The sequence below is a fragment of the Artemia franciscana genome, chromosome 2, assembly GCF_032884065.1.
Source record: "Artemia franciscana chromosome 2, ASM3288406v1, whole genome shotgun sequence".
NCBI classification, from domain to species: domain Eukaryota; kingdom Metazoa; phylum Arthropoda; class Branchiopoda; order Anostraca; family Artemiidae; genus Artemia; species Artemia franciscana.
Genome location: NC_088864.1, coordinates 62606736 through 62633145, shown reverse-complemented (window position 1 = coordinate 62633145; position 26410 = coordinate 62606736). Strand labels below are relative to the sequence as shown.

General features: G+C 36.4%; 1 protein-coding gene across 3 annotated transcripts in view; it reads right to left on the bottom strand.

The window, feature by feature from the left end:
* Positions 1 to 26410, bottom strand: part of LOC136043908 (glutamyl-tRNA(Gln) amidotransferase subunit B, mitochondrial-like) — a 114609-nt gene that overhangs the window by 84683 nt on the left and 3516 nt on the right. For 2 of the 3 annotated variants that reach the window (XM_065728949.1, XM_065728947.1), the window contains exons 2-4: positions 22233 to 22475; positions 12770 to 12883; positions 1489 to 1643 (exon numbers count right to left, since the gene is read on the bottom strand). In XM_065728949.1, coding sequence (XP_065585021.1) covers positions 1489 to 1643; positions 12770 to 12883; positions 22233 to 22454 — 491 coding nt within the window. In that variant the 5' untranslated portion in view covers positions 22455 to 22475. The remainder of the gene's footprint in view (positions 1 to 1488; positions 1644 to 12769; positions 12884 to 22232; positions 22476 to 26410) is intronic. The other variant, XM_065728948.1, reaches the window with a different exon arrangement.

Sequence of the window (26410 nt, the reverse complement as noted above, 5' to 3'; positions counted from 1 at the left end):
TCCTCTAAGCTGGACTAAATACAGGCTACAGCCTAGAGGCCCCTAGAATTTCCGAATCTATTTTTGAAAATAAAACTGTTTGGGCTTTTTCGCTGCTGAGTTTTTTCTCTTAAATCAATACTAAATCTTTTTCTTCAAGAGCCAAGCAATCGAAACAATTACGAACCAATTTAAAAACCAATCCAAGCTTTAAATAAATCCTAGCTTGTGACCCTTTATTTTGTGTGAAAGACTCCGGTTTGCGTCTCCTTGATAAAAACAAAAAGGCCTTTTTGAAACATTTTATTTCTAATTAATACCCCCACTTTATAATTATAATTTTTTTTACATGAGGTATTCCATAGTGAAGTCCTTAGTTTATAATAAGTGATGCCTTTCTACTTTCTTTAGAATAGTACAGACAGTTTGCCTAGAAAGCAATTGTTTACTCTAAAACATAATGCAAGGGCAGGTTCAAGCAGGTTTATCTGAGAGACATCCCACTCTTTTATTATGTTAGGTATCCCTGAAGATCCCAATATGTACAATTAAGCGGATTGACGAAAGACAATAATTTAATTTACCGACAGAGAACAAAATAATAAGACGCTTTTCTGACAAAAAGACATGGCTTTAGAAAGTTGTACACTCCATCCCCTGTGAATGAGCTCGAAAAATGAGTGGAGCTTTTTGAGCAGTAAATACTTTAATGGTGTAGTGATATAAAAGTAAAACGCGTAAAAACGGGTGGATTGGATCATATGGACAGTACGAGAAATGATATTATAATTATAGTTTTGAAAGAAGCGGTGGGGGGACACTTTAATGGTGTAGTGATATAAAAGTAAAATGCGTAAAAATGGGGTGGATCGGATAATATGGACAGTATGAGAAATGATATTATAATTATAGTTTTCAAAAGAAGCGGTGGGGGGGGAGTCAAATAGAACAGGCATTTTTTCTCTGGACAACAAAACATAAACAAAATTTGAAAAATCGTGAAATATTTGAAAAAGCAATAAATATGGCCGAGTTCCGTTTTCAAATTTTTGAAAAAAATTAAATTTTCGATTCACTCTCGAAGACATCAGTGCTTGAAAAATGAATATTTACATCATCAAAAGTTTTTTTTTGAATTTTAAGATATTTCCGACTGTTTGCAGTTGGTCAGTTTTGTCATTTTTATAAGTTTTACTATTTTTTTTACTATATACTACTGTTTTTTATTCCTCTTGTATTTAACAGGCGACATAAAAAAAAAAACCTTTCATTGATTTTTGGTCCAGACTAGATAACAACAGTTTTAACATCGATCAATAAACTTATAATAATATTTGAAACATTTTCAGATTGTATCTCTAATACTGAACAGACAAAAAGAAAAACAAATCATTAATTACTGGACCAAGTTGGTCCACTGTTGTCAATACAGCTGTTCTCACGTATAAGAATAAAAACACAATAACAGCTAATATTGTTCTCAAGTTATTCCTCTACAAAGAAATGTACCTTTCGTTAGCCGAGTCATGAAGACTTTTCCCACTGTCTTGCTCTAACTGAATCTGTTTAATATGAACTTTTTTCTTCTCAATTTTCCCATCAAGGAACTCAATATATCCATCTTGAGCAATTGGTTTTCTCTGCTGAGTAATTTGGTAGCCTGTCTACAAATAAAATTCAATCAAAATTATATAAGTAAATCTAGACAACAACGTTGTCTAGTCTGCATACGTTGTTTGTCTGCATACAATAAGACGTCCTAAGCGTTCAAAAAGCAAAAGAGCTTAAACAACAACACTTTTCAAAAATGGAAAGTCTAAAATCCAAACAAAAAAGAAAACATCAATCCAATCTTTTGATTTTGAATTCTTTTTTTTTAATCTTATTGCTTAGATCCTTCTCTTTTTTTTTACCCCGAGGACGCCATATCGTATGCAGGTAAAATATTCGTCTGACTTTCCTCCCTACTGGCCATAGACCCCTTGATTTTAAGATCTACATTTTTGATTTTGTCATGGTAGGCCAGTTCAGCTTAGGTTTTTTAAAACATTATCCGTAAAATTAGTTGAGCCGCCCTAATGATAAGGACCATATTACTATATAAAACCAGGAAAGACTAATTCTAAAAAGAAACACCTGACTCGAAAATTTTTCGTTTTTGTTTGCCGGCATGAATTTTTTCACATAAGAACCAATCAGGTAGAATTTGATTTTAAATTATTTTTTATTATTATTTCATATTTTTATTACTATTATTTTTAATTATCCATTAGTTATTTTATTATTTATCATTTTATGATTTTTACTAGATTACAGTTCCACCTTGATTGTTTTGAAATCAATCAAAATTCAAAAAGAGAGGGTTAATTGCCCCATGATTGGCTTACGGAAATACACCACAGTTAGCAGGCCAATGAAACTAAAGCTCACTTCTTACCATGAAATAATAAAACATAAGGTCTCTTTTTTTAGTACTACCAAATAGACTAGCATAGGCTGTAGTCTACGGACCTCCAAGAATAACTAGCCTACTTATTTTCCTCCTAAACACTACACACTAGCTAGTATATGATGGAATATGCTTAAACACATCGATAACTTCAAACTAACAAGAGTTCATCATTGTTAAAAAAAAGGTAAATAAAGCAAAGCTGCAAAAATTATAGGCAGTGAATTCTATTCTAAGTTTAACATATGTAAATAGATGGCAGCAAAGTATTGTAAGATGATTTGCGTCTCTTAGTTTAAGGTCTAGGGATGATCTAAAGTCTAAGGTAAGCATCTACAGCTGTGTGTTATTAAAACTCAGTTTCACGCCAATTTCAAAACTTGAAATTCATTTTTGAAACTCAACTTGAAACTTGCAACTGAAATTTCCTATTAAAATTCAAAACTCAATTCATAACTTCAAACTCAAATCGATATTCTATTGTAAGCATCTACAACTTCAAAAATAAGTCTCAATTTCAAAATACCACTTCAAATTTAAAACTAAAAATTTCAAATTCTCCAGCGCGAAACAAACGATATGTTCAAGGAAAGTGCTGAAGAAAAAACCAGCAAAACAAAAGCGGAAAGTCAATGTGAGAAAAAAACAAGAAACCAATGAAAAAAAACAAGAAATTTAAAAGATGAATACAGTTTAACAAAAACCAAAAATTATCAGAATTGAAACCAAATACCTAACAACCATAAAGCGAGTCATTCGCCAATATCCGCAATTTGGACAGTGGATCAAATTGGATCCAAAGGTGGACCGAATTTGCCAGATCAAGTGAAAATGTCAAAATTTCGAAAATCCAGTCTCTCCCCCCGACCTCTCTACAAAATATTTCCGAGCGCAACACCCTCAACTCTATACAATCCTCTAAAAAATGATGCAAAGACTCATCCATCTCTCCACACATAGGGCATCTACATATACAATAAAATATCTTTGAACTTCAATTTAGTAAAACAAATTAAAAAGAAAGAAAGCACCAGAGGGGTGGATCTCAACAGCCAGGCTCCGAGTTAAATTTATTCAGATTTGTAATAATGAAGCTCCTGTGGGCAATAATGTAGGCAATAACATATGAAATATTATTAAAATAGTTCCATAAAATTATTTTTTTAAGATATTCAAATAGCCTTGCCCAATCGACAAATTTCTGCAATTCCTCTTACAAAACAGCTGCTAAGGAAAGTGGATGTAAAAAAGAAAAAAGAAAGAAAGCACCAGAGGGGTGGATCTCAACAGCCAGGCTCCGAGTTAAATTTATTCAGATTTGTAATAATGTAGCTCCTGTGGGCAATAATGTAGGCAATAACATATGAAATATTATTAAAATAGTTCCATAAAATTATTTTTTTAAGATATTCAAATAGCCCTGCCCAATCGACAAATTTCTGCAATTCCTCTTACAAAACAGCTGCTAAGGAAAGTGGATGTAAAAAAAGAAAAAAGAAAGAAAGCACCAGAGGGGTGGATCTCAACAGCCAGGCTCCGAGTTAAATTTATTCAGATTTGTAATAATGTAGCTCCTGTGGGCAATAATGTAGGCAATAACATATGAAATATTATTAAAATAGTTCCATAAAATTATTTTTTTAAGATATTCAAATAGCCCTGCCCAATCGACAAATTTCTGCAATTCCTCTTACAAAACAGCTGCTAAGGAAAGTGGATGTAAAAAAAGAAAAAAGAAAGAAAACACCAGAGTGGCGGATCTCAATAGCCAGGCTTCGAGTTTAATTTATTCAGATTTATGATAATATAGGTTCTCATACCATACACTAATTCCAATTAGCCAGACTTTCCTACAAATTGAATGTATAGAAAAAATGTTCTATACGATGGAGGAAATTTAATGATTAGATTTTCAACCTAGGGTTGCAAAAATGGTACTAAGTGCCAATGGTAGCCTTATAGTACAATAAATGCAAGTATTCTGTTGACAAAAGATTATGCCTTTCCATCACTAGCCTTTCCTTTTTTATTCAGAATGTCACTGACAAGGTATCAGTTAATGACCAGAAACTTTACTGACTAACGTAAGTGAATACTAATAGGCATCTTATGCAAAAAGGCCTTGATTCCCTTTTTCAATGGCGTGATCTAAGTCTTACATTAAAATCTTGTCATTTTGGGTTTTTCAATTGTAAGGTTCTAGCCATAAAAAAAAAAATAAAATAAAAAAAAAAATGAACTGCCATCGATGGCAGTTCATAAATTGTCCACAGTTTCAATTACTAAAAGCGGCAAAAAAATTTATGAAGTGCCATCGATGGCAGCTCATAAACTGCCACTGGTGGCAGTTCATGATTTTTTCAGAATTCCAATTACTAAAAGTGGCAAAAAAATTATGAACTGTCATCGATGGCAGTTCATAAATTTTTCACAATTTCAATTGCTAAATGCAGCAAAAAAAAATTTATTAACTGCTATTGATGGCAAAATTTTCTGGATTTTGTGCAAATCGTGGATATTGGCGAAAGACTCGCTTTATGATTGTTAGGTATTTGGTTTCAATTCTGATAATTTTCGGCTTTATTCGTCTTTTGATTGTTTTGGTTTTTTCATTGTTTTTTTTTTTTTTCAGATTGACTTTCCGTGTTTGTTTTGTTAGTGTTTTCTTTGACACTTTCATTGAATATATTATTTCGTTTCGCGCTCAAGAAGAGAGACGGTTGTCCTCTTGAAATAATCACTTTGTTTGTTTATTCAGTATTCTCGTTTGACCTTAAAAAACCCATTATTGATCTTTACCCTTTTTTTTACATTAGGGATAATTCAAACGGAACATTTCTTGGGAAAAGTTCTGATTGTCTGAAAGTCTGATGAAAAATATCTCCAAAAATCGATTGATAACTACGGTACTGACTCGTTTCAAAATTTAAATAAACAATGAAATCGAAATACTGTTGCTTAAAATTCAATTTGTATTTTCTGTGTTCTATAGCATTGCAAGGTTTTAGTTATAATAATAATAATAATAATTTATTTATAACCCACAAAGTACATTAAACTGTGGAGTAAACACATAAAAAAAGAAAAAAACAAGACAAAAACATAACAACATAAATAACATAGCAGCATAACAACATACAACATAAATAAATTACCTCCATTCAAAAAATGGCCAAAGAGGGTCAAAAACACCGATCATTTGCCGAGTTTTAAGACATATATCTTTAGATAAATGTTTCAGTCGCGAGGGCGCATCAACGATGTCAAATTTAGAGACGACTGTATGATTCCGATACCACCGAGGCAGACGCAGCAAATACTTGCAATACTTAAAATATCCTGAGCGTATTTTCTTTGTATCCTTCTTGCGAAGGAGGAAAGCAAAATCAGAAAGATAAAAAACAGCAGGGGCACAAAAACTAGAATAAAGACGGCATAGTCCATTTCGGTTATACCGACCACGACTTGGTGAAATTTTCGCGAATCCAACCCGCATACTTTTCAGCACGCTGGACGTAATAGCGGAGCAAGTAGACGAAAGTGACGTGGAAAAAGAGAGACCCAACCATTTAATACTTGCTGAACATGGTATAGTTGAAGAACCCAAGCAAAGAGGTGATGCTGGTGGAGGACTCCCAAAACACAAAAACTCACATTTGGAGGCATTAACTGAAAGGCCTACTGTGGATAGTGCGGCTGAAAGCCGGTAGAAGTTGGTAATTAGACTATTTTTTGTCCGGCTAAGAAGCAGAACATCATCAGCATATGCAACGTGACTAATGCCTAAATTATCATTGTAAAAAATTGACGGTTGAAGACGTTGGAGACACGAAGCTAAAACACATTTAAAAATGCTCGGGGATAACACGGCACCTTGCCTAACGCCTTTTTTAACAGGAATATACTCCCCTACCGTACCATTCCACTTCACCCTAACTGAAGAATTAGCATACCAATACTTAAGCACGGAAACAATAGAAAGGTTAACACCCGAGGCTGCTAGAGAAAACAAAGCATTTGAATGAATTACATTATCAAAAGCACTAGATATGTCAACAGTCAAACAATACAGGGGACTTTTTTGAGCAACAGCTTGTTTCATTAGCCGACCCACAATATGGTGAGCTTGAAAACAGCCCATACCTTTTCTAAAACCAAGCTGGAAGGGTGTAAAATTGCACTTGGAGTTAATGGCCGGTAGCAGTACATATTCAAATAGCTTACTAACAAAACAAGACACAGTGATAGGACGATAATTAGAGCACTGGGGTCCTTACCCCTCTTGACTATGGGAGATATACAACCGGACAAAAAACTATCTGGCACAACGGACTGTGCCAAACACATCTGAAATAATAATTGCAAATGCTTCAGCAGTTCAGGACAATCATAAGCAAAAAACTTGAAGCAAAGACCATCACTATCGAGAGACTCAGACTTATTCACTTGCATAAGAGCTCGGAGTATAACACCAGATTCCACCGACAACACTTGAGATTGGTTGATACGAATTGGGAGGATTGAGTTGAAAAGCTTTGTAAAATGATTTTGGAGATTAATATTAAACGAAAGCAAAATATTTTTATAATGAGAAACGAAGTCACATAGCCGAAGAGACGAATTAATTGGAGGTGGACACTTAATACTGTTTATAACACGATCCCAGGATTTCTTGTCACAAGGACCATCCCAGGCATTCAGTCTCGCTCTACGCAGGGAATATTTGTACTCTCGTTTGGTTTTCTGTTTTATTTGATGTACTGAACCAGAAGAAGGACGATTACAGGCTATCCACATACGGAACCAGAACTTAGCTTTTTGTTTAGCTATCTTCACTTTAGGATCAACTTTCCAAAAGGGATTGCGAGTACCCGTTCGCACGCACTCGGAGGGTACAGCTGTTTTAGCGGCAGACTTTAGACAGAACACTATTTGCTGATAATACGAGTTGATATCTATCCGAGTTGAAGTTGTAGATACAGATGTTTGCAATAAGTGGAAAGGCACTTTAATAAATGATAATAACTGGGACAATGTCAATACATAAAGTGGAACATTGGTATTTTCCCAATTTAACTTTGAGAACCACTTGGGAGAGTTACGTTGCACAGAGGTCGCCATGGAGCAAGATAGTTGGCACGTGATTGGTAAATGATCGTCGTCGATTTTAGAGTCTTCCAGATGAACTATTGATGAAAGTAGAGTTGAATCTGACACAATTACATGATCAAGGTTGGAAGTAAGACCACCACGACTGTGAATATAAGTAAATAGAAGATCTTTATCAGCAAGATGGAATCCTCCAGGTAGTGAATCGAGAAAGATTTCAGATCGGTCGGAATTAGATAATAAGTCAGTGTTCATGTCGCCGGCGAGAACCCATTTGGTATTTTGTTTTGAAAGGTCGCTAAGTAGTGTTCGTAGGCGATTACATGCTTGTGAAAAACTAGACAATGACTGCACAGTCTTTTTATTACAGGGGAAATAAATGTTTATAAATGCGGTATCACCACATTTTATCGCTAAGATGTTAGCGTCGCTTTGCAATAATATCGGCTGAGTCTTGTGTCTGAAATAGATGGCCAGACCTCCTGATGGTCTTCCACGGGTTTTTTGGGCGGCTCTCAAGAAGGTATAATGGGTCCGAGAACGCTTTAGGCTATCAACATTCACTTTAGAGAGAAGGTGCTCCTGTAGAAAACACAATATCATTTTCAAGTAGCTCACTTATCAGTAGATCCTTGTCTTTTGTACCATTAATATTAAGGGAAACAAAGCTAAACGGAGTTTGAGCATTCATTTATTAGCGTTGTTGAGAGCCGATCAGAGAACTTTGCATATCAGGCTAAAACTTACGTGTTCCGTAGTGCAATTTCCACATTTTGGTGAGGCTTGCCAAGGATTTTCCTTGGAATTCACATGAGGGCCAGAACATCTGGAACACTTGGGATGTGCTGGTGAGCTGGGACAAGCTCCAATCAGGTGATCAGTACTTTGACAGCGAAAGCATCGACTCGGAATGGATTGAAAGGGCTTAGCGCGAAAAATTTCATACCCAATACGGATTCCCGACTCCAGAACCGCGTTCAGAGCGGTTTTGTCGACGAACTCGAGGCGGAAAGTACGAGAGTCGCCGATTTGACTAGCACTAATAAGTCCTTCCACTGAGGCCTCCAAATCAGCTCTTGAATAATTATGGGGTATATCCCGGACCACAGCTAAAGGCTTTTTATCAATCACTCTGGCTCCAACGTTAGGGATGGAGCTAGTAACAGCTTCAGCAAGCGAGTCGGCTGAGCGCTTATCGCGTACCATCACAACCCAGCTTTTGCTATGTGGCTTAGATTTTAGACTTATCATTCCGTCATGACCATCCAACGTTTCGAGCTTCTTCATGCGAAGGATAGGGTCGCTGAGCTCCGGGGGTGGGTTTCTTACAACGACAGCGTAGGACGGTTTTTTCGTATTTTGAGTAGGGGCTACAAGCTTAGACTGTCCCTCTGTAACCTTGGACGCAATATCACGCAGCAATATCAAAAGTTAGTTACTCTTCAGAAGATTCTGATTGACTTTTATCTCCGAAATTATAGGGAATTCAAATATTGGCTTACTTCAACATTTAAATCAATAATGAATTCAGATTAATTCCAGCTAAATTCAGCTAATTCTGAGTTTGAGACCAAAGTGGGCATTGATGGGTAGTAAAATATAACTGTGAATAGGTTTTGAACAATTATTGCTTAATTTCAATGAAGAGTTAATTTTAATATATAAAAAGTTAATTTTCATTGCAATGTATCATCAATTGTTAAAATTAATAAAAAATTTCCGATTCAATTGATTCACTTTTCTTGAATTTAAGTGCTACTAAATTCGTTTCACTGTTGATGCCACAATTAAATAGCTAAACTTGAGCATATTCTAAATATCAATCATGAATGGCTTAATCTTTAGTCAACCCTTATTAACTCATATTTATTATCCTTAAAGTCTGTTTTGATTCTCCAATATCAAATATCTTGAAAACCCATAATTTATCATATTATTCATTTATTCTTAGATTTTCTAAAATATAGTACAATTCTTTGAGCCAAGGCTTATGACAAATTTCTTATTCAATACAAAGCACTGTAACCTGTTAAAGAAATTACTTACTCGTTAATTATTCTTTTCCTGGCTGCCCCCATGTAAAAGTCTCTGAGCCCCACCCCCTCATCCTGTATTGTTTATTATTCTAAAAAAATTATTTTTGCGAAAGTAAAGAGCGAATTTTGAAACCTAAAACAAACAAAAATTATTGCGTTACACAGAAAACTAGATTAAATAAAATAACTTAATATTTTTCAAGACCTGTAGAATTCTAAAAGCTAGCGCATAACTGAAAATACAACCTAGGAAAAACCGAATGTTCTCAAAAGATCAGAAAATTCCATGAGTAGCCTACAGAAGCAATTCTCTCAAAAGTCTTTCACCAACCATTATATCAGAAACATTTAGTATGCACCTACATTTCTCTAAAAAAAAAAGAAAAAAAACAGTAAGCTGAAATTTCAGTGAAGTGAGAGGAGAGAGAGAGAGGAGAGAGAGAGAGAGAGAGAGAGAGAGAGAGAGAGAGAGAGAGAGAGAGAGAGAGAGAGAGAGAGAGAGAGAGAGAGAGAGAGAGAGAGAGACTTCTACAGATTTAAAAAATATCACAGGTCAGTTTGCTCAAGCAAGAATTGTAGATACATCTTGTATAATCTGAGAAGCAATAATTTTTTTTCCTTTTTAATTTTCAACTTTCGTTGTCTACCCCCGAAAGAAAAACTTGTTTCTTAAATTAATTTTTGCCTGTTTTTACCTTTTTTTCAAATGCACTAAAAACCTTGCAAAAATAACTGTGTTTAATTCTGGCGACGAGACTAAAGAAGTCAATATGATTTCTTCTTAAAACACAATATCAAACAAAGGTTTTACTCCCTACCTTCATAAACTTTCCTGTAAGACATGTGCAACTTTGTCACATAGCTAAGAGTCCGAAGGGTATGTTGTCACCGGCATCTTTGAGACTTTGCACATAAGAAATTCAATTATTTTTTATGAGAAATGAAAATAAGGGAAATAATTTTTTTTATTAGGTAGCGTTATTTCCAAATAAGTTTTTTAGTTTTCGTTTAATAAGGGGACTGAAGATTAGAATATACAGAAGTGGAGGCGGTTAACCTCCGTTCAAAAGATTTCCGGTTATTGTTATTATTATGGTATACTTTTTATGGTCCCGATCTTTTCTACCCGAGAAGGTGCCGAATAGCACTTTAGGATGGAACTATTAAGACAAACTTACTTATATTAGGCAGTTAGAAAGAGGCGGTAGTTTTAAATGAGTCAATAAATATATTGCTACCCGTGGCAGAAAAAAGAATTACAAATAATGAGATGCAGACCATCCATGCAAAAAAGTGGTTTTCCTCCTTTTTCGGAATTGGTGGCTCAAAAGCTTCAGTTGAAGGTTTTAGACCATGATTAAGAGATTGGCTAGGTTAAAATTAGTACTTCCCAGCATTTTGACCATCTCTGGGAAAAATTGATATCGTGTGGTAAAAAATGAAAAAAAAAAACAAAAAAAAAAACTTTGCTAAAGCTCGATCTGTTTTGTTATCTATATGATCTGAGATCATGATCCACAACCATCAGTCAACAGACTATGTAGTCACTACAGCATTCACATCAAAACCAGCTGACGATTAGACAGAAATCATTGAGAAGCTCACGTCAGGTTGTAAAGCTTGATATGCACACTGTAGAGTCGTTTTTCAAGATGGGGGAGAGGGCGGAGGAGGGGGGCTGAAAACTTCCTGTTCCAGGTTCCAGACCATTAAAAATCGATTGGCTTTCTAACAATTTTCATTTCTAAGTATTTTGGCCCTTTTCGGACAAAACTTGACGTTTTGTGGTATAAAGTGATAGAAAACATCACTTTGCTGTGGCACGACCTGTAACTAAAAAAGTAAAAACTAAAAGTAAAAACTAAAAAACTAAAATGTAATATGCAATAAAGACTAAAAAACTAAAATGTAGCTAAAAAAGGTCATCACGTAATGAAAAACGATCAAAACGTACTGAATTAGTTGTCACTGCAGCTTTCATGTCTGACAATTGCCTGACCTGTCATTGACATCTAGCATGTCTGACATGTCATGTGCTGACAATTTATGAAAACACACGGAGCTCAGTGCAGCCTTCACATCATACTTTAGGTATTTTCCCGACATTGGGAAAGCACTTCTGGTTAATGGGAGAGGAATCAAAACGGTGACCGGTTCTGCCTTAGTTACCTCAGTAATGTCTGGAGGAATAAGACATTTCCCAGGTACTGAAGATTAGAATTTGTAACAGTGATTTTCTGTCTGTCCGTACCAATTGTTTGTGACACTTGGAGAATCAGTGCGTAATAGGAAAAGCGACTGCAAGGCTTTGGCAACAATTTAAGTGCAATATTGGATATTGGAACTCATTATATTACTAACCATACTCACATCCTTGAAATCACTTGATGACGTCACTTGATGTATTGGGAATGAATGGTACAGATGGGTAACGGAAGGTTATGACACGATGCTTGGGAATGAACACACCTTGGTCTTTACAAGTCAGGGAAGCCAAAAATAACACAAGACCAATTCAACCAAGTAATGCAGGCAAAGTCTTCACTAGAAGAGCTTTCGGTGCAGGCACGGGAGAGATTGAGCTGGCGATTTATCTGCACTGTATATAAACTTAATACGGGTTTGTTGCATATTCTGACATTAATTTCTGTTGGGGGGGGGGACACCCGCTATTCTCTAGTTTTCAAAATACGTTTAATATAAATAGGTTGTATATCAAACGGTCTTCATTTAAAGTTTAAACAAGAGTAAGGGCAGCTTATAAGACTAAAAACTGGGACTAATGTCAAGAAACAAGCACCAACGCCATCTAGCGTTTAGTGTTTTTTGACAATTTTTTTGAAGGTTAGTAATTGTCATATTTTTAGAAACAGATCAGATGTTTACTACTACACTGATTTTGCTAATTATACTGATTACATTAGCTTTGCCTTGTTACTACACTGACAAAATACCAAGAGATGTCAAACACTGATGACGTTGCTGAATTTTTGTTTGTCGACAGTAGCACCAGTTTCCAATATTATGAATAGTTAACAGTCTTTGGTTAAAACCATTTTTTTAATAATCAGTAACTGGTATTCATTTTATTTTCATCTTCTCTATTGTGAAAGGTACCTTTTCTTGTGCTAACACTTCAAGCTAACTCAAGGTATAAAGTGGCATCATAATACATAAAAAAACAAAACTTCCTTACTGGTATATCAGCATAAAAGTAATGTTTTCTATCAAATTCTGATGTTAAATTGATCTTGCAATTTAGTGCCAAACCAGTCAGAACTGCTGCTTCCACGCATCTTCGATTCAAGCACTAAAAAAAACAGCGACAATATTAAAAACCTAATATCAAATTAATATATCAACTAAAATTAAATAATATTAATTAAAAAAATTAATTTGATAATATTAAATTAAAATTAATCAATATTATCAATATTGATAAGAAACAGCGGCAATGTTTAGTCTCAAACACTACCAAGATTTGTTTGCCAAGTTAGTTACTACCAAGATTAGTTAGACACTACCAAGATTTGCCTAGTTAGTAAGAGGAAGGCTTTCAATAGATTGGGTTGGAGGAGGAGCGTGCGAACCTGTGTTGGCCTCAGGCGGCCAGGTGCAGCGGTGAGTTATTAAGAGTAGTAGTTAGTAAAAACTTTAGACATAAACCTTAAATATTTCCCTTATAGCTTAGAGTTATGACTGTTCAGATAGGGGGGGGGGTACAATACCTCTGGAATCTAAATTTTTCTACGTCTAATTTCTTGCGGGCTAATTCACCTGTCTCTTCTTACCTCCATCACCTCTAAATTATTATTACCCTCATCAATTAAAAAAAAAAATGATCAATAGGCCTGTTTAAAACATAATTGGCATTTTCAAATTCCAAATAAGAGTCACCGTCATCATTTTGTTTTGTAATAACTGATGCGCTCTTCTGACTCCTGGCTACAGATGTTCTAATTGCTCTGATAACTGATGCAAGGTTTACCTTTTAATAACGTGTATATATATTCTATTATATTACCTCTTCTTACCCTCTTCCAGCCCCTCCTCTTGATAAGAAAAAACCTGTCATATCATGAATTTTATACATATATATATATATATATATATATATATATATATATATATATATATATATATATATATAAATATATATAAATAAGTTGTATGTGTGTGTGTGTCGAGTGACGTCATGTTTGTGTGTCGACTGACGTCATGTTTGTTGATTGACGAAATTACACACCGGGACATCGGGACACAAATGACGACAGGACACCGGGACATAGGGAATATAAATGACGACCGCGACACTCAAAGAGAAATTACAAACTGGGACACCGGGACACAAATGACGACCGGGACACAGGGAAACAACAACAACGGGGACGCCGGGGGGCACAGGGGGATATATAAATGACGACAGGGACACGGGAAATGTTCGATTAACAATTATCATCAACAAAGCTGAAGGGCAATCATTAGAATAATGAGGTATAGATCTAAATACAGATTGTTTTTCCATGGACAATTATATGTTGCATGTTGAAGAGTCGGTAAACCTGACAATCTATTTATATGCACAGACAATGGGAGGGGCTTGGGGGGGCGCGAAACGCCCCCACCAACTAGGTGTTGGGGTGGCGCGAAGCGCCACCCCAACAGCTAGTATATATATATATATATATATATATATATATATATATATATATATATATATATATATATATATATATATATACATCATTTCAAGATGTTCCAAACAGCATAATTGGCTTGTGGCAATTTCGAATGAGTCACCGTCATCATTTCGTTTTATATATACTGATGCGCCTCCTCTGATTCATGGTTACTGATGTTCTGATTAATCTGATAACTGATGTAAAGTTTATCTTTTAATAACGCTTAATATATGTTCTATTATATTACCTCTTCTTATCCCCTTCTAGTGCTTCCCCTTGATAAAAAAGAACCTGTCATATCATAGAATTATATATGCATCATTGTGTTGCGGAGCAACACTACTGCTTTCGTAGTTTTTTTTTTTTTTTCACCGTGATCAGCGACCTGTAGCTCCGAAGTGGTAAGAGTTAAAAATTTGAGATTTTTCAGAGGGAAGGGAAACGTGAAACAGAGTAAAAAAGTTCCAGAGAAGTTCCTAAAATTTCTAACAGTTTTCCATAAAAAAAAATAAAACCGTTTTTTTCTTAGAAACTGTGCGTTCGATGTTTGGCGTCAAGTTAAGACGACCCTAGCTTCGGAAATAAACTTGTTAGAAATACAGTTATGCTGAACTCATGCAGAACTTTCATTTGTCTCTTCGAGAACCGGAGCACAAAATTCCGTAGCTCTTACAGATTTCCCGGAAATAATTCCGGAAAAGTCCATCTCGTTCCGATTTTTTTTTGGAATTTTCTCAAATTTTCGATTTTGATGTTTCTTATATTTTTATCGAGTAATGCTATGAAAAGTATGCAAGAAGAAGTGAAGTGTTCTATATACCAAGTTGCTTCGTTCTCTAAGAAATAATTTCCGAAGTTTCGACGTTCTAGAGGTAACTTCTGTTCTGGACCAGCTAGAATTTTTTTTCCAACGCGGTTCGACAGGTCTCGATCTCCTAACAACTGGAGCTTACAATAGTTTCTCCGAAATAAAATTCCTTCTTTGGGTATTTCTATTTGGAAGTTATGTCATGCCCTCGGGGCAATTTAAATTTTTTGGTGAATTTGGTTTGTTTTATATTTTCCTAGTTTAGACCATCAAAAGTTAAGCAGAAAACTATAAGACGTTATTTCCGTATCTCTTTCAGATTTCCCCGGAAATAATTCCCGAAATGTGCGTCTCGAAACATAATACTTCGAATTGGCGTCAAGTTAAGACGGCCCTAGTTTCGGAAGTAAACGTTTTAGAGATAAAATAATTCTCGTTTATTTCTGGACCAGCTAAACATTTTACCAAACTCAGTTTAGTAGGAACTCGAAATAAAACCATATCAAAGATGCTTCAAGATAACAATCGAAGCCGCATTAGAAAAATGTCCTCTGAAGGACATAATGGAGACTGTTGCTCCGCAACTGTGTCCCGTAGGGCACAGTTGCACGTGTTGCTCCGCAACTGTGCCCTAAGGAACAGGGCACAGTTGCTGCAACACTTCCCATTGCACAGGCAACGGAGGTCTAGTTTCAATATATTCTAAAAGCTGAAAAGCAAAAATTTTCGGGCTATTCAGCCCTCAAACGAGGACATGCTTCTGTTTTTTTCTGTCTTTTGTGTTTTTTTTCATGGCTGAAACCCATAACCTCATATATTTTTTAAATAACAGAAACTTTTTAAACTTAGAAAAACTTAAAAGTTACCAAGCATGGTTGCCCATAACGGGGAGACCAGGGGGTGCTAGCCCCCTCCCCTGAATGATTCCGTGTCATTCCGACTGAATGATTCAGTGATTCATGTCATTCCCCACTGAATGACACTGCCTTATATTTTTATATTTCAGTTTTGAGATTTCTATTGTACGGTATTGGAGGTGCCAATTAGACCAGGTAAGCCCCCCTTAAAATTCAGGTTATGGGCGCCAATGTTACCAAGGGCATCAAATACATTCAGGCTTGTATTTCTGTACTTATTTTCATATGAGGATTATAAATTTCTAAAGTTACACGACTTCGCGGGGATGAGGGGACGTTAACCTTTCGCAGTCTTTCATGGAATCTGGAAAGGATAGACTAGAATAATTTTACAAGAATAGGAATGATTTCATGAGATGCCTAAGGCAACCAGCATTTGGCTATCCAAAAGTTTTCATTTTCGATTCCTAATTTACACTATTATTGACACATGTTGATGTTTTAGTTGCAGACTAGAATTCATTCCATCAAACCTTGTCCTCCCAGTTATTATTAACACAATTAATAAAACAGGTTTTACATCAAAGAAATAACCGGGCTTCTGCAACCTGGGTTACCCCTTAAATTATCTGTCCGCGGAGTTTTTAGCGATTAGAGCCAGTCCATTGATCACTATTTGAATAATCGAGGAGGTAATTTGCTATGGAGTGGGGGTCAACTATGCCTCATAAAACTTGGTTTACCCCCCTTCTGACCCCAGTTTATTATCCTGGGACCTGTCTTCCTAGCTCATGATAGTGCAAAAATTAACAGCATAAAATATAAGCAGGCAATAGACCATTTTAACTAGACGTGAATGCAGAAGTTTTTGCTGGGAGGGGGCAGGATTTTTAGAGAAAATTGGAAAAAATAAAAACTAACAAATTGTTCAGAAACTATAGGACTTTGGGGAAAATCATTATATTTTGGGTCATGGGAGGTTCTCACCACACGCATGTCACTAGCATTTTAGTGTGGCTCTAATACTAATAGGTATTGAAAACTGAGGGAAATTATATCTCTGACTTTTCAAACATACATTCAGGAAATTGTTCTGGAAAACGCCAAGACTTTCAGGGGGATTAAAGAAAAACATACAAACCATAAAAAAAATAATAAGAAAACTTTAGCGAGGCTCGCGAGCTTTGGGGGGGTAGGTTTATCTTCCCAAAGTTCCTCACTATGAGTATTTTTTTTATTCCGGTTTCCCTTGGAGTTGATATGTCTGGATTGAGTTGGATATTTAATTGGGTTGGTGAGTTGCTACCCCCTGCCTAACTTGTCATTTTTGGGGATTATTAAGGTGGGCAACTCAATTTTGTTTTTCTCTTTCCTGGCCATTGAGTCTTATGGGGGAAATTATCTTGAAGTAATTTTTGTTTATTTACTCTACTAGGAACCAGGCAGAATAGAAATATCAAACTAAATTGTTATATAAATTATTAACACAAATGCTATAATTAGCTGTAACAGGAAGGGATTTTCCGATTCTGTTAATTTTGTTGTCTCTTCTTTTTCCTCTACCGCATTCAACTTTCTCTGAATATTAATGTGAACTCCTCTCTTTCAACTTCAAGGCTTCTCTTAGATCACTACTTACTTAGTTGTCAACATTTTTCTATACCTTTTACTGAATCGATAATTTGATCGAAGTAAACTTTGATCTTACTAATCCTAAGTTAATCCTAATACAAAGTGATGTAGGAGCTCATCATCAGAGGAGTTAAGAGACTGGGTTTTACCATTGTCATTGTGTTGCGGAGCAACACTACTGCTTTCGTAGTTTTTTTTTTTTTTTTCACCGTGATCAGCGACCTGTAGCTCCGAAGTGGTAAGAGTTAAAAATTTGAGATTTTTCAGAGGGAAGGGAAACGTGAAACAGAGTAAAAAAATTCCAGAGAAGTTCCTAAGATTTCTAACAGTTTTCCATAAAAAAAATAAAACCGTTTTTTCTTAGAAACTGTGCGTTCGATGTTTGGCGTCAAGTTAAGACGACCCTAGCTTCGGAAATAAACTTGTTAGAAATACAGTTATGCTGAACTCATGCAGAACTTTCATTTGTCTCTTCGAGAACCGGAGCACAAAATTCCGTAGCTCTTACAGATTTCCCGGAAATAATTCCGGAAAAGTCCATCTCGTTCCGATTTTTTTTTGGAATTTTCTCAAATTTTCGATTTTGATGTTTCTTATATTTTTATCGAGTAGTGCTATGAAAAGTATGCAAGAAGAAGTGAAGTGTTCTATATACCAAGTTGCTTCGTTCTCTAAGAAATAATTTCCGAAGTTTCGACGTTCTAGAGGTAACTTCTGTTCTGGACCAGCTAGAATTTTTTTTCCAACGCGGTTCGACAGGTCTCGATCTCCTAACAACTGGAGCTTATAAGTTTCTCCGAAATAAAATTCCTTCTTTGGGTTTTTCTATTTGGAAGTTATGTCATGCCCTCGGGGCAATTTAAATTTTTTGGTGAATTTGGTTTGTTTTATATTTTCCTAGTTTAGACCATCAAAAGTTAAGCAGAAAACTATAAGACGTTATTTCCGTATCTCTTTCAGATTTCCCGGAAATAATTCCCGAAATGTGCGTCTCGAAACCTAATACTTCGAATTGGCGTCAAGTTAAGACGGCCCTAGTTTCGGAAGTAAACGTTTTAGAGATAAAATAATTCTCGTTTATTTCTGGACCAGCTAAACATTTTACCAAACTCAGTTTAGTAGGAGCTCGAAATAAAACCATATCAAAGATGCTTCAAGATAACAATCGAAGCCGCATTAGAAAAATGTCCTCTGAAGGACATAATGGAGATTGTTGCTCCGCAACTGTGTCCCGTAGGGCACAGTTGCACGTGTTGCTCCGCAACTGTGCCCTAAGGAACAGGGCACAGTTGCTGCAACACTTCCCGTTGCACAGGCAACGGAGGTCTAGTTCAAACTACATATAAGGACACAAGATTGTTTGTAAAAAGAGACATATTTTATTAAAGGCAAAGAACTTAAATAAAGCAGCAATAAGACGTTCCTTAACAAAATGAAATTAAGAAGTTCAGTCCTAAGAGATATCTGCAACTCAACTTTCCCATTATCCTTTTTCTCACGTAGTCATCACAGGGCTTTACAATTTCCTTGGCCGCCTCTGAGCTGCCGAGTCTAGGATTGCCTTATTAGGAAATATATAGAAATGAGTTTTGTAAAAACCCAAACCAAGTATCTTTTCTTAATTGGATAGTATTCCAAAAAAAAGGTTACAAACAGTTGCTTTAACAAAATTCAACAAAGTATCATTTCTTAAATGTATTGTCCCAAAAAGTAGTCCAACTTGAACTTTTCCAAATGAAATTTATGTTCAATGCGCAACTGCCCTAATACAATGTAAGGTTCAATGCGCAACCGCTTCTTTTATAATATCAATTTAACTATTAGCAACTATTAAATTATGACTGTTGATCATAGGTTATTTTCCAGGCTTTTTATTTTATGCTTACAAATATTTATTCCCTAACAGTTGAATCAAATAGGCATGGAAATCATTAAAGCCCTACTTTAAGATGCTAGATAACATAGATGATTTTTCATTCGGAAACTTGCCTGAGTTACCAGGCCTACTAATTTTCCATAGTGGCTGGAGCTATTATGGAGAGTGAAAAAAGAGCAGATTTATCTCATACTGAACCCTAAGTAAAGAGGTTCAGTTGAAGCCATTAAGTTACAGCTAAGCTTAAGAGCTAAAAGAGAATATGCAATAGAACAAGCTCAAAATATATCCCATATGGGCAAAAAAACAGGTCGCTTAATATCTCAAATATTAAGCTGCATAGAGGGAGGGGAATTGAATCACGCTCACTTACAAACACTTATGTTGTGCTCTGGATTTTAGCCAATTATTTGGTACGGTGATCTTCAGCCCCTACAATATTACTTTGATCTCAAAAGATAGAAAACCTAAGAAAAATTCTTTCCTGCAGAAAGCTCCCCCTCTACAAACAAGAGCTAAGAGCTCATATGGCACTTGTGACGAGGCAAGAAGAGCTAAGAGCCAAGAGCTCATATGGTATGAGCTCTAACAAAGTTCTAAGAATCAATAGATTGATTTAAAAGGAGAATCAGACGCTTAATGCCCGTCAGGATTTAAAATAAGAGCTCTGAGTCACGATGTCCTTCTAAATATCAAAATTCATTAAGATCTGATCACCCACTCGTAAGTTATAAATACCTAATTTCTTTTTAATTCTTCCTCTCCCTTTAGCCCCCCAGATGGTCGAATCTGGGAAAACGACTTTATCAAGTCAATTTGTGCAGCTCCCTGACACACTTACCAATTTTCATCGTCCTAGCACGTCCAGAAGCACCAAACTCGCCAAATCACTGAACCCCTCCCCCAAACTCCCCCAAAGAGAGCGAATCCAGTACGGTTACGTCAATCACGTATCAACTTATTCTATCCACCAAGCTTCATCCCGACTCCTCCACTCCAAGTGTTTTCCAAGATTTCCCCCTCCAACTACCCCCAAATGTCAAAAGATATGGTCGGGATTTGAAATAAGAGCTCTGAGACATGAATTCCTTCTAAATATCAAATTTCATTCAGATCCGATCACCCATTCGTAAGATAAAAATACCCCGATTTTCACGTTATACAACAATTCCGGTTTCCCCCACCAACTCCCCCCAATGTCACAGGATCTGGTCGGAATTTAAAATTAGAGCTTTAAAGCACAAGATCCGTCTAAATATCAAATTTTATTAAGATCTGGTCACCCTTTCGTAAGTTACATATACATCAATTTTCAAAATTACCCCCCCCCCAAACTCCACCAAAGAGAGCAGATCCGGTATGGTTATGCCAGTCACGTATCTTAGACAGGTTTTTATTCTTCCCATCCAGTTTCATCCGGTTGAGATTTAAAATAAGCGATCTGAGTTACGAGGTCCTTCTAAATATGAAGTTTCATGATAATCCGATCATTTCTTCGTAAGTTAAAAATACGTCATTTTTTCTAATTTTTCAACATTAATCCCCCCCCAATAGAGCAGATCCGTTCCAATTATGTAAATCACGTATCTAAGACTTCTGCTTATTTTTCCCACCAAGTTTCATCCCGATCCCTCCAATCTAAGCGTTTTCCATGATTTTAGGTTCCCCACCCCAAACTCCCCCCAATGTCACAAGATCCGGTCGGGATTTAAAATAAGAGCTTTGAGACACTATATTCTTCTAAATATCAAATTTAATTGAGATTCGATCAGCCGTTCGTAAGTTAAAAGTACCTCATTTTTTCTAATTTTTCAGAATTAACCCCCCCCCCATCCCAACTACCCCAAAGAGAGAGGATCCATTCCGGTTATTTCAATCATGTATATAGGACTTGTGCTTATTTTTCCCACCAAGTTTCATCCCGATCCCTCCACTCTAAGTGTTTTCAAGATTTTAGGTTTCCCCCTCCCAAACCCCCCCCCCCAATGTCACCAGATCCGGTCGGGATTTACAATAAGAGCTTTGAGACAGGATATTCTTCTAAATATCAAATTTCACTGAGATCCGATCATCCATTCGTAAGTTAAAAGTACCTCATTTTTTCTAATTTCTCAGAATTAACCCCCCCCCCCAACTACCCCAAAGAGAGCGGATCCATTCCGGTTATGTCAATCATGTATCTAGGACTTGTGCTTATTCTTCTCACCAAGTTTCATCCCGATCCCTCCAATCTAAGTGTTTTCAAGATTTCAGGTTTCCCCCTCCCAAATCTCCCCCCCCCCCCAATTTCACCAGATCCAGTCGGGATTTAAAATAACAGCTATGAGACACGATATCCTTCCAAATATCAAATTTCATTAAGATCTGATCAACCGTTCGTAAGTTAAAAATACTTCAATTTTTCTATTTTTTCTGAATTAACAGGCCATAAAAACTATGCTTGCAAAATTACAACTGTACTTTTCATTTTCAAAGTATTTGAAAGACTAGGTAAAAATTATTAACTTGCTCATCAGGTGTTGTTGGATTAACCATACCCAGAAATTGTGAATAATACAAACAGAAGCAAGCTTCAATTATTTGCGTTTAGGGGTCTTAAATTTCAGTCAGCAAGAAAAGTACTCAGAAGGCCTTGGGAGGAAAGAAATTTATACCTAAAACCTTCACAAGACTGGACTCAGTATTGTCTTTAAGTTTTTTGGCAGTCATATAAACAGTGAAGTAATGCATAAACAGAAATACAAACGCATACATTCGATTTTATATATATAGATGTGTTAACTTGACAATAGACACTTACTTACTGGCAGTGTTCCTGGGATTCCGCAATCTAGTAGACTAACTTGGGTGTTAACAGGAGCACCAAAGTTAGTACCTGCTCTAGAGAATAATTTTGACTGAGCTGCAATTTGAGCATGTATCTCAAGACCAATTACGCTTTGCCATTTACTTTTCGAAGAGAATTTTCTGCACTGTAATATTTGAGATATCTTTAAATAGCTCAGGCTATATTTGAGGCTCTTCATTCTTTTTGCGAACACCTAAAACTAGACAGAAATTACGAAAATAATAATTTATATATGACAAGACAAAATATATTCATATGCATATAAAGTAGGAAATTAGCGAGGAGGCAATGTCATCTACGGTTATTTTTATTCGGTTTTTGCCCAAATCATACCAGTTTTTAAAGGGCATGTATTTTTGTAAAGGGTGGAATGAGTACTGAAAGAAATGTCTTTTCTTTATTCTATGAATTCTTGACCCTAGAGAGACCGCCATGTGGCAACCCATGTCCTAAGTCAATCTATCATTTATTTTTAATTCAAAACATTCAAATAAAATAGTTATCCAGATTTGGATGAATGTACCCATATATGTTAAATACATGTTGTGTACAGCTGTGCTGGCTAAGGACCATTTATGTCCCAAGACTGACCACACGCCCAGACACATCACACGCCCAGATGGACCAAATTCTCTTTTTCGAGTGAAAATAATGTTGTTATTTTTTTAAACACGAGTAAATTGAACAAAAAAAGTTGAACAGCCTAACATCATAAACATAAGTTAATGCTATCTCTTTGGCTTTTCCCTTTCACTCAATTTATAAAACTGAGAGCATTCAACAATGGGCTATTCACATCTCTTGCCCTTGAGAAGCTTTTCTAAACTAACTTATTTGCCTTTGATTTGACTCAGTGAATTCATAATTGATAAGGTACTCCACAATAGGAAAAATTATACTTTTTTTGTCTAACAGTCTCCTCTATTTGTAAAATTAGGACTGCTATTATTGTGTTTCCCAAGTGTAGAACTGCTTCAATGACAAGTAGAGTGGGGGGGAGGCAGCCAAAGAAGGATCATATCTCTACAGCTTGCATAACTTTTGTTCTAGAAGATCTATCAATGCCAATCTTACTACTTATACTTGTGGCGGGAATCAGGCATTCCCACCTTGCCCAGTATCAATGATCTTTGAAACCTGTTTGAACCACGTAGTGCGGTTTACTGCCATCTGCTTTGCAAATGGGAGCCATTGAGCTGTCGATCTATAACTAAACTTTCTGAACCCCCCCCCCCATTAGGTTCAAGGTCTAATTTAACCAAGATCCACCAGCTATTCCGCTGTCCTCCTTGGCGTCTCTTCCATGAGCTAAGAAGCTCAGCTAGAAGGATTCGGCGAGGCAAGTACTGTGTCGGCCTCTGTAAGACATGACCAAACCATTTCAGTCGACGCTCCTTGATCGTTATGGCAATGCATCTTTTGATACCACAGATTCGTCGCATACCCACGTTTGATATGCGGTCATTCGCGTTTAACCTGAGGATGCTACATAGATAGTTATGCTCGAACACCTTCAGTATATTTTCATGTAGTGGCTTTACTGACCAAGTTTTGCATCAATAAAGAAGGATTGTTTAAACCAAAGCCAGGTAGACTCGAACTTAAGTTCTTAAACTTATTTCACGCCGGTTCCACAACGGTTTTCTAAGGGAAGCAAAGACCGTCTCTGCTTTCCGCAATCACTGTTGAATATCAGGATCAGAAGATCCATCAGTAAAAAGCTGGGATCCAAGGTATGTGAAGCTGTTGACCTGATCCAATTGTACTTAATTTACAGTTAACGAAATAGGATCAGTGTGATTTATTGACATACATTTTCTCTTCTCTGTACTGACTTTCAAGCCAACGCGATCTGCCCAAGTAACTACCTCAATGAGCATAGTTTGATCTTTCTCTGGGTCCAAGAGGATTGCAACATCATCAGTGTATTCAAGGTCTCCAAGTGAAAGGTTCTATCCAGTCTGAAGTCCTGGATGAGAAGATAGTACATTTTCAAGCATCCAATCAATACAGTAGTTAAACAGAGCTGGAGACAGAATGCAGTCTTGTTTTACACCAAACTCAACCGGAAATTCTTCCGTCTCTTCTCTGTAAATTCGAACTTGGTTCACAGAACCCTTGTAGAATGTTTTAAGTAGTTCGGCAAATTTCAGATGTATTCCATCATTTTCAAGAATTTTCCAAAGTGTTTGGCGAGTGATCAAATCGAAGGCAGAAACGAAGTCAAGAAATATCAAAACCAGAGGCAAATTATACCTTTCAAACTTCTGGATAATGAGGCAGAGTGCAAAAACGTAGTCAGTGCAGCCTCTACCAGGACAGAAACCGGCTTGATTTTCTCGAGTCCTTCTCTCCCTTGCCCCCTTGAAGTGGTTAAGGATCATAATCCCAAAATTTTTACTGTAATGTCGATAACAATTTTTCAATCAGCTTTCTTGTAATAAGGGAGAAAAACTGACGTCTTCCAATCCTTTGAGTAAGTGTTGGTCCTCCATACTTCCCTAAGGATACCATATAGCTGCTCTGCTGTGATCTCGGGGAACTCTTTTGTGACGTGTTTAGGGCTGCTTGTCTTTTCCTTTGTTCTTCGACTAGTTACAAGGTTTTGTGGTAATCCAATGCTGTTGTCTCACTTTCTTTGGCCAATACTGATACCAGTGGCCTCACTCACCACTGTTTTGAAGGTCTCCCATCTCTGCTCAGGGTTGCAGTCTTCCTCTTCGTTCGAGTTTAGGACATCAAAACGGTTTGTTAGGTCCATATTTAGAGTTTGGCAAACTTCTTAATGTAAATCGCCTTGAATTGAATGACCACATTGCTATGTTACATGATACACAGATGCCCTCTGAGATGAATCTGCTTGACTTTTCTGAAACTTTTGACAAAATTTGTCACCAGCGAATTACAATCAATCTAGGTGCAGTCAAGTTTGAAGAGAAATCCCCACTCTGGATCCTTGAAATTCTTCACCAGCAATCTCCATGTATTCAGTTATTCAATGGTTCTAGTTACCATATTCTCTCTTCTTCTAAACAAGTTTTGAGTATAATTCCACAGGGAAGTGGGTTGGTTCCTATATTATTAAACATATTTATTCAAGATGCTCTTTCTACTATCAGTAGTAAACTAACGTTCTAACCTGACAATTCAAAGCTTCTTGGACCAGCATTGCTATGTGATGATCATAACCTTCTACAAAATGACCTTTAACTGCTTGGTCAATAGGCTAGGTCTTGGCTTCTTGAATTAAATGTTGCCAAGTGCCATATCATTCTCTCCAGCAGAAAAAAAATCCTTGTTGCTTTTATTTGGCCATCCAATTTCCTCTACAAATGATGAGTGAGATTTTGGGGTCACTACTGGCAACAAATTAAAGTTCAGTACCCAAGTTAAGAAGTTTGCTGTTGGTGCTAGTTCAACTCTGGGGCTGATGAGCATAAATTTTCCACTCACCCCCGCTAAGTCATTAGTCTTCAGTACACAGAGCTAGTTTGAGCTAACCTCAAAGTTGGAATATCTCTAGCCTTCCCGTATTTAAAAAAAAGACATAAAGATTTGGAATGTGTGCAGAGATGTGTCACCAAAATAATATCCAGCATGAAGGAACTCCCTTACCCTGTAAGACTAGCTAAACTGAAACTCCCAAACACATGCATACATGAGAAGAAGAGACAATGCCATTATAACCTACAAGCTAATGGAGGCCAACACACTCTAGTGTTATTTCCAATTGTTGGTCCCAATTCAAGAGCCAGAAATCATTGGCTAAAACTAGTAAGACAGTCTACCCTAACTAGAGTCCATACTCAATGCTTATGCTTGCGAATTGTCAAAAAATTGGAACAAACTCTCTGAAGATGTAGTTACTGCTGAATCTGTTGACATTTTCAAACAAAGGTTGGATGCTAATTGCTCCTTGGGTGAGTGAAAACATGACTGGTAAGCTACTGATCATCCAATTCCACTGGTCATTAAATAACAATCCTGTCTGCTGTCTAGGAGGACAACTAAATTGCACCAATTCTGTTCATCATAAACAACTTAAAAAATCCTGATCTTGCACTGCTATCTGTTCAGCAGAGATCCTGATGAAGAGTTACACTTTCAACTGGATAAAAATTTAGCAGAGCAGTT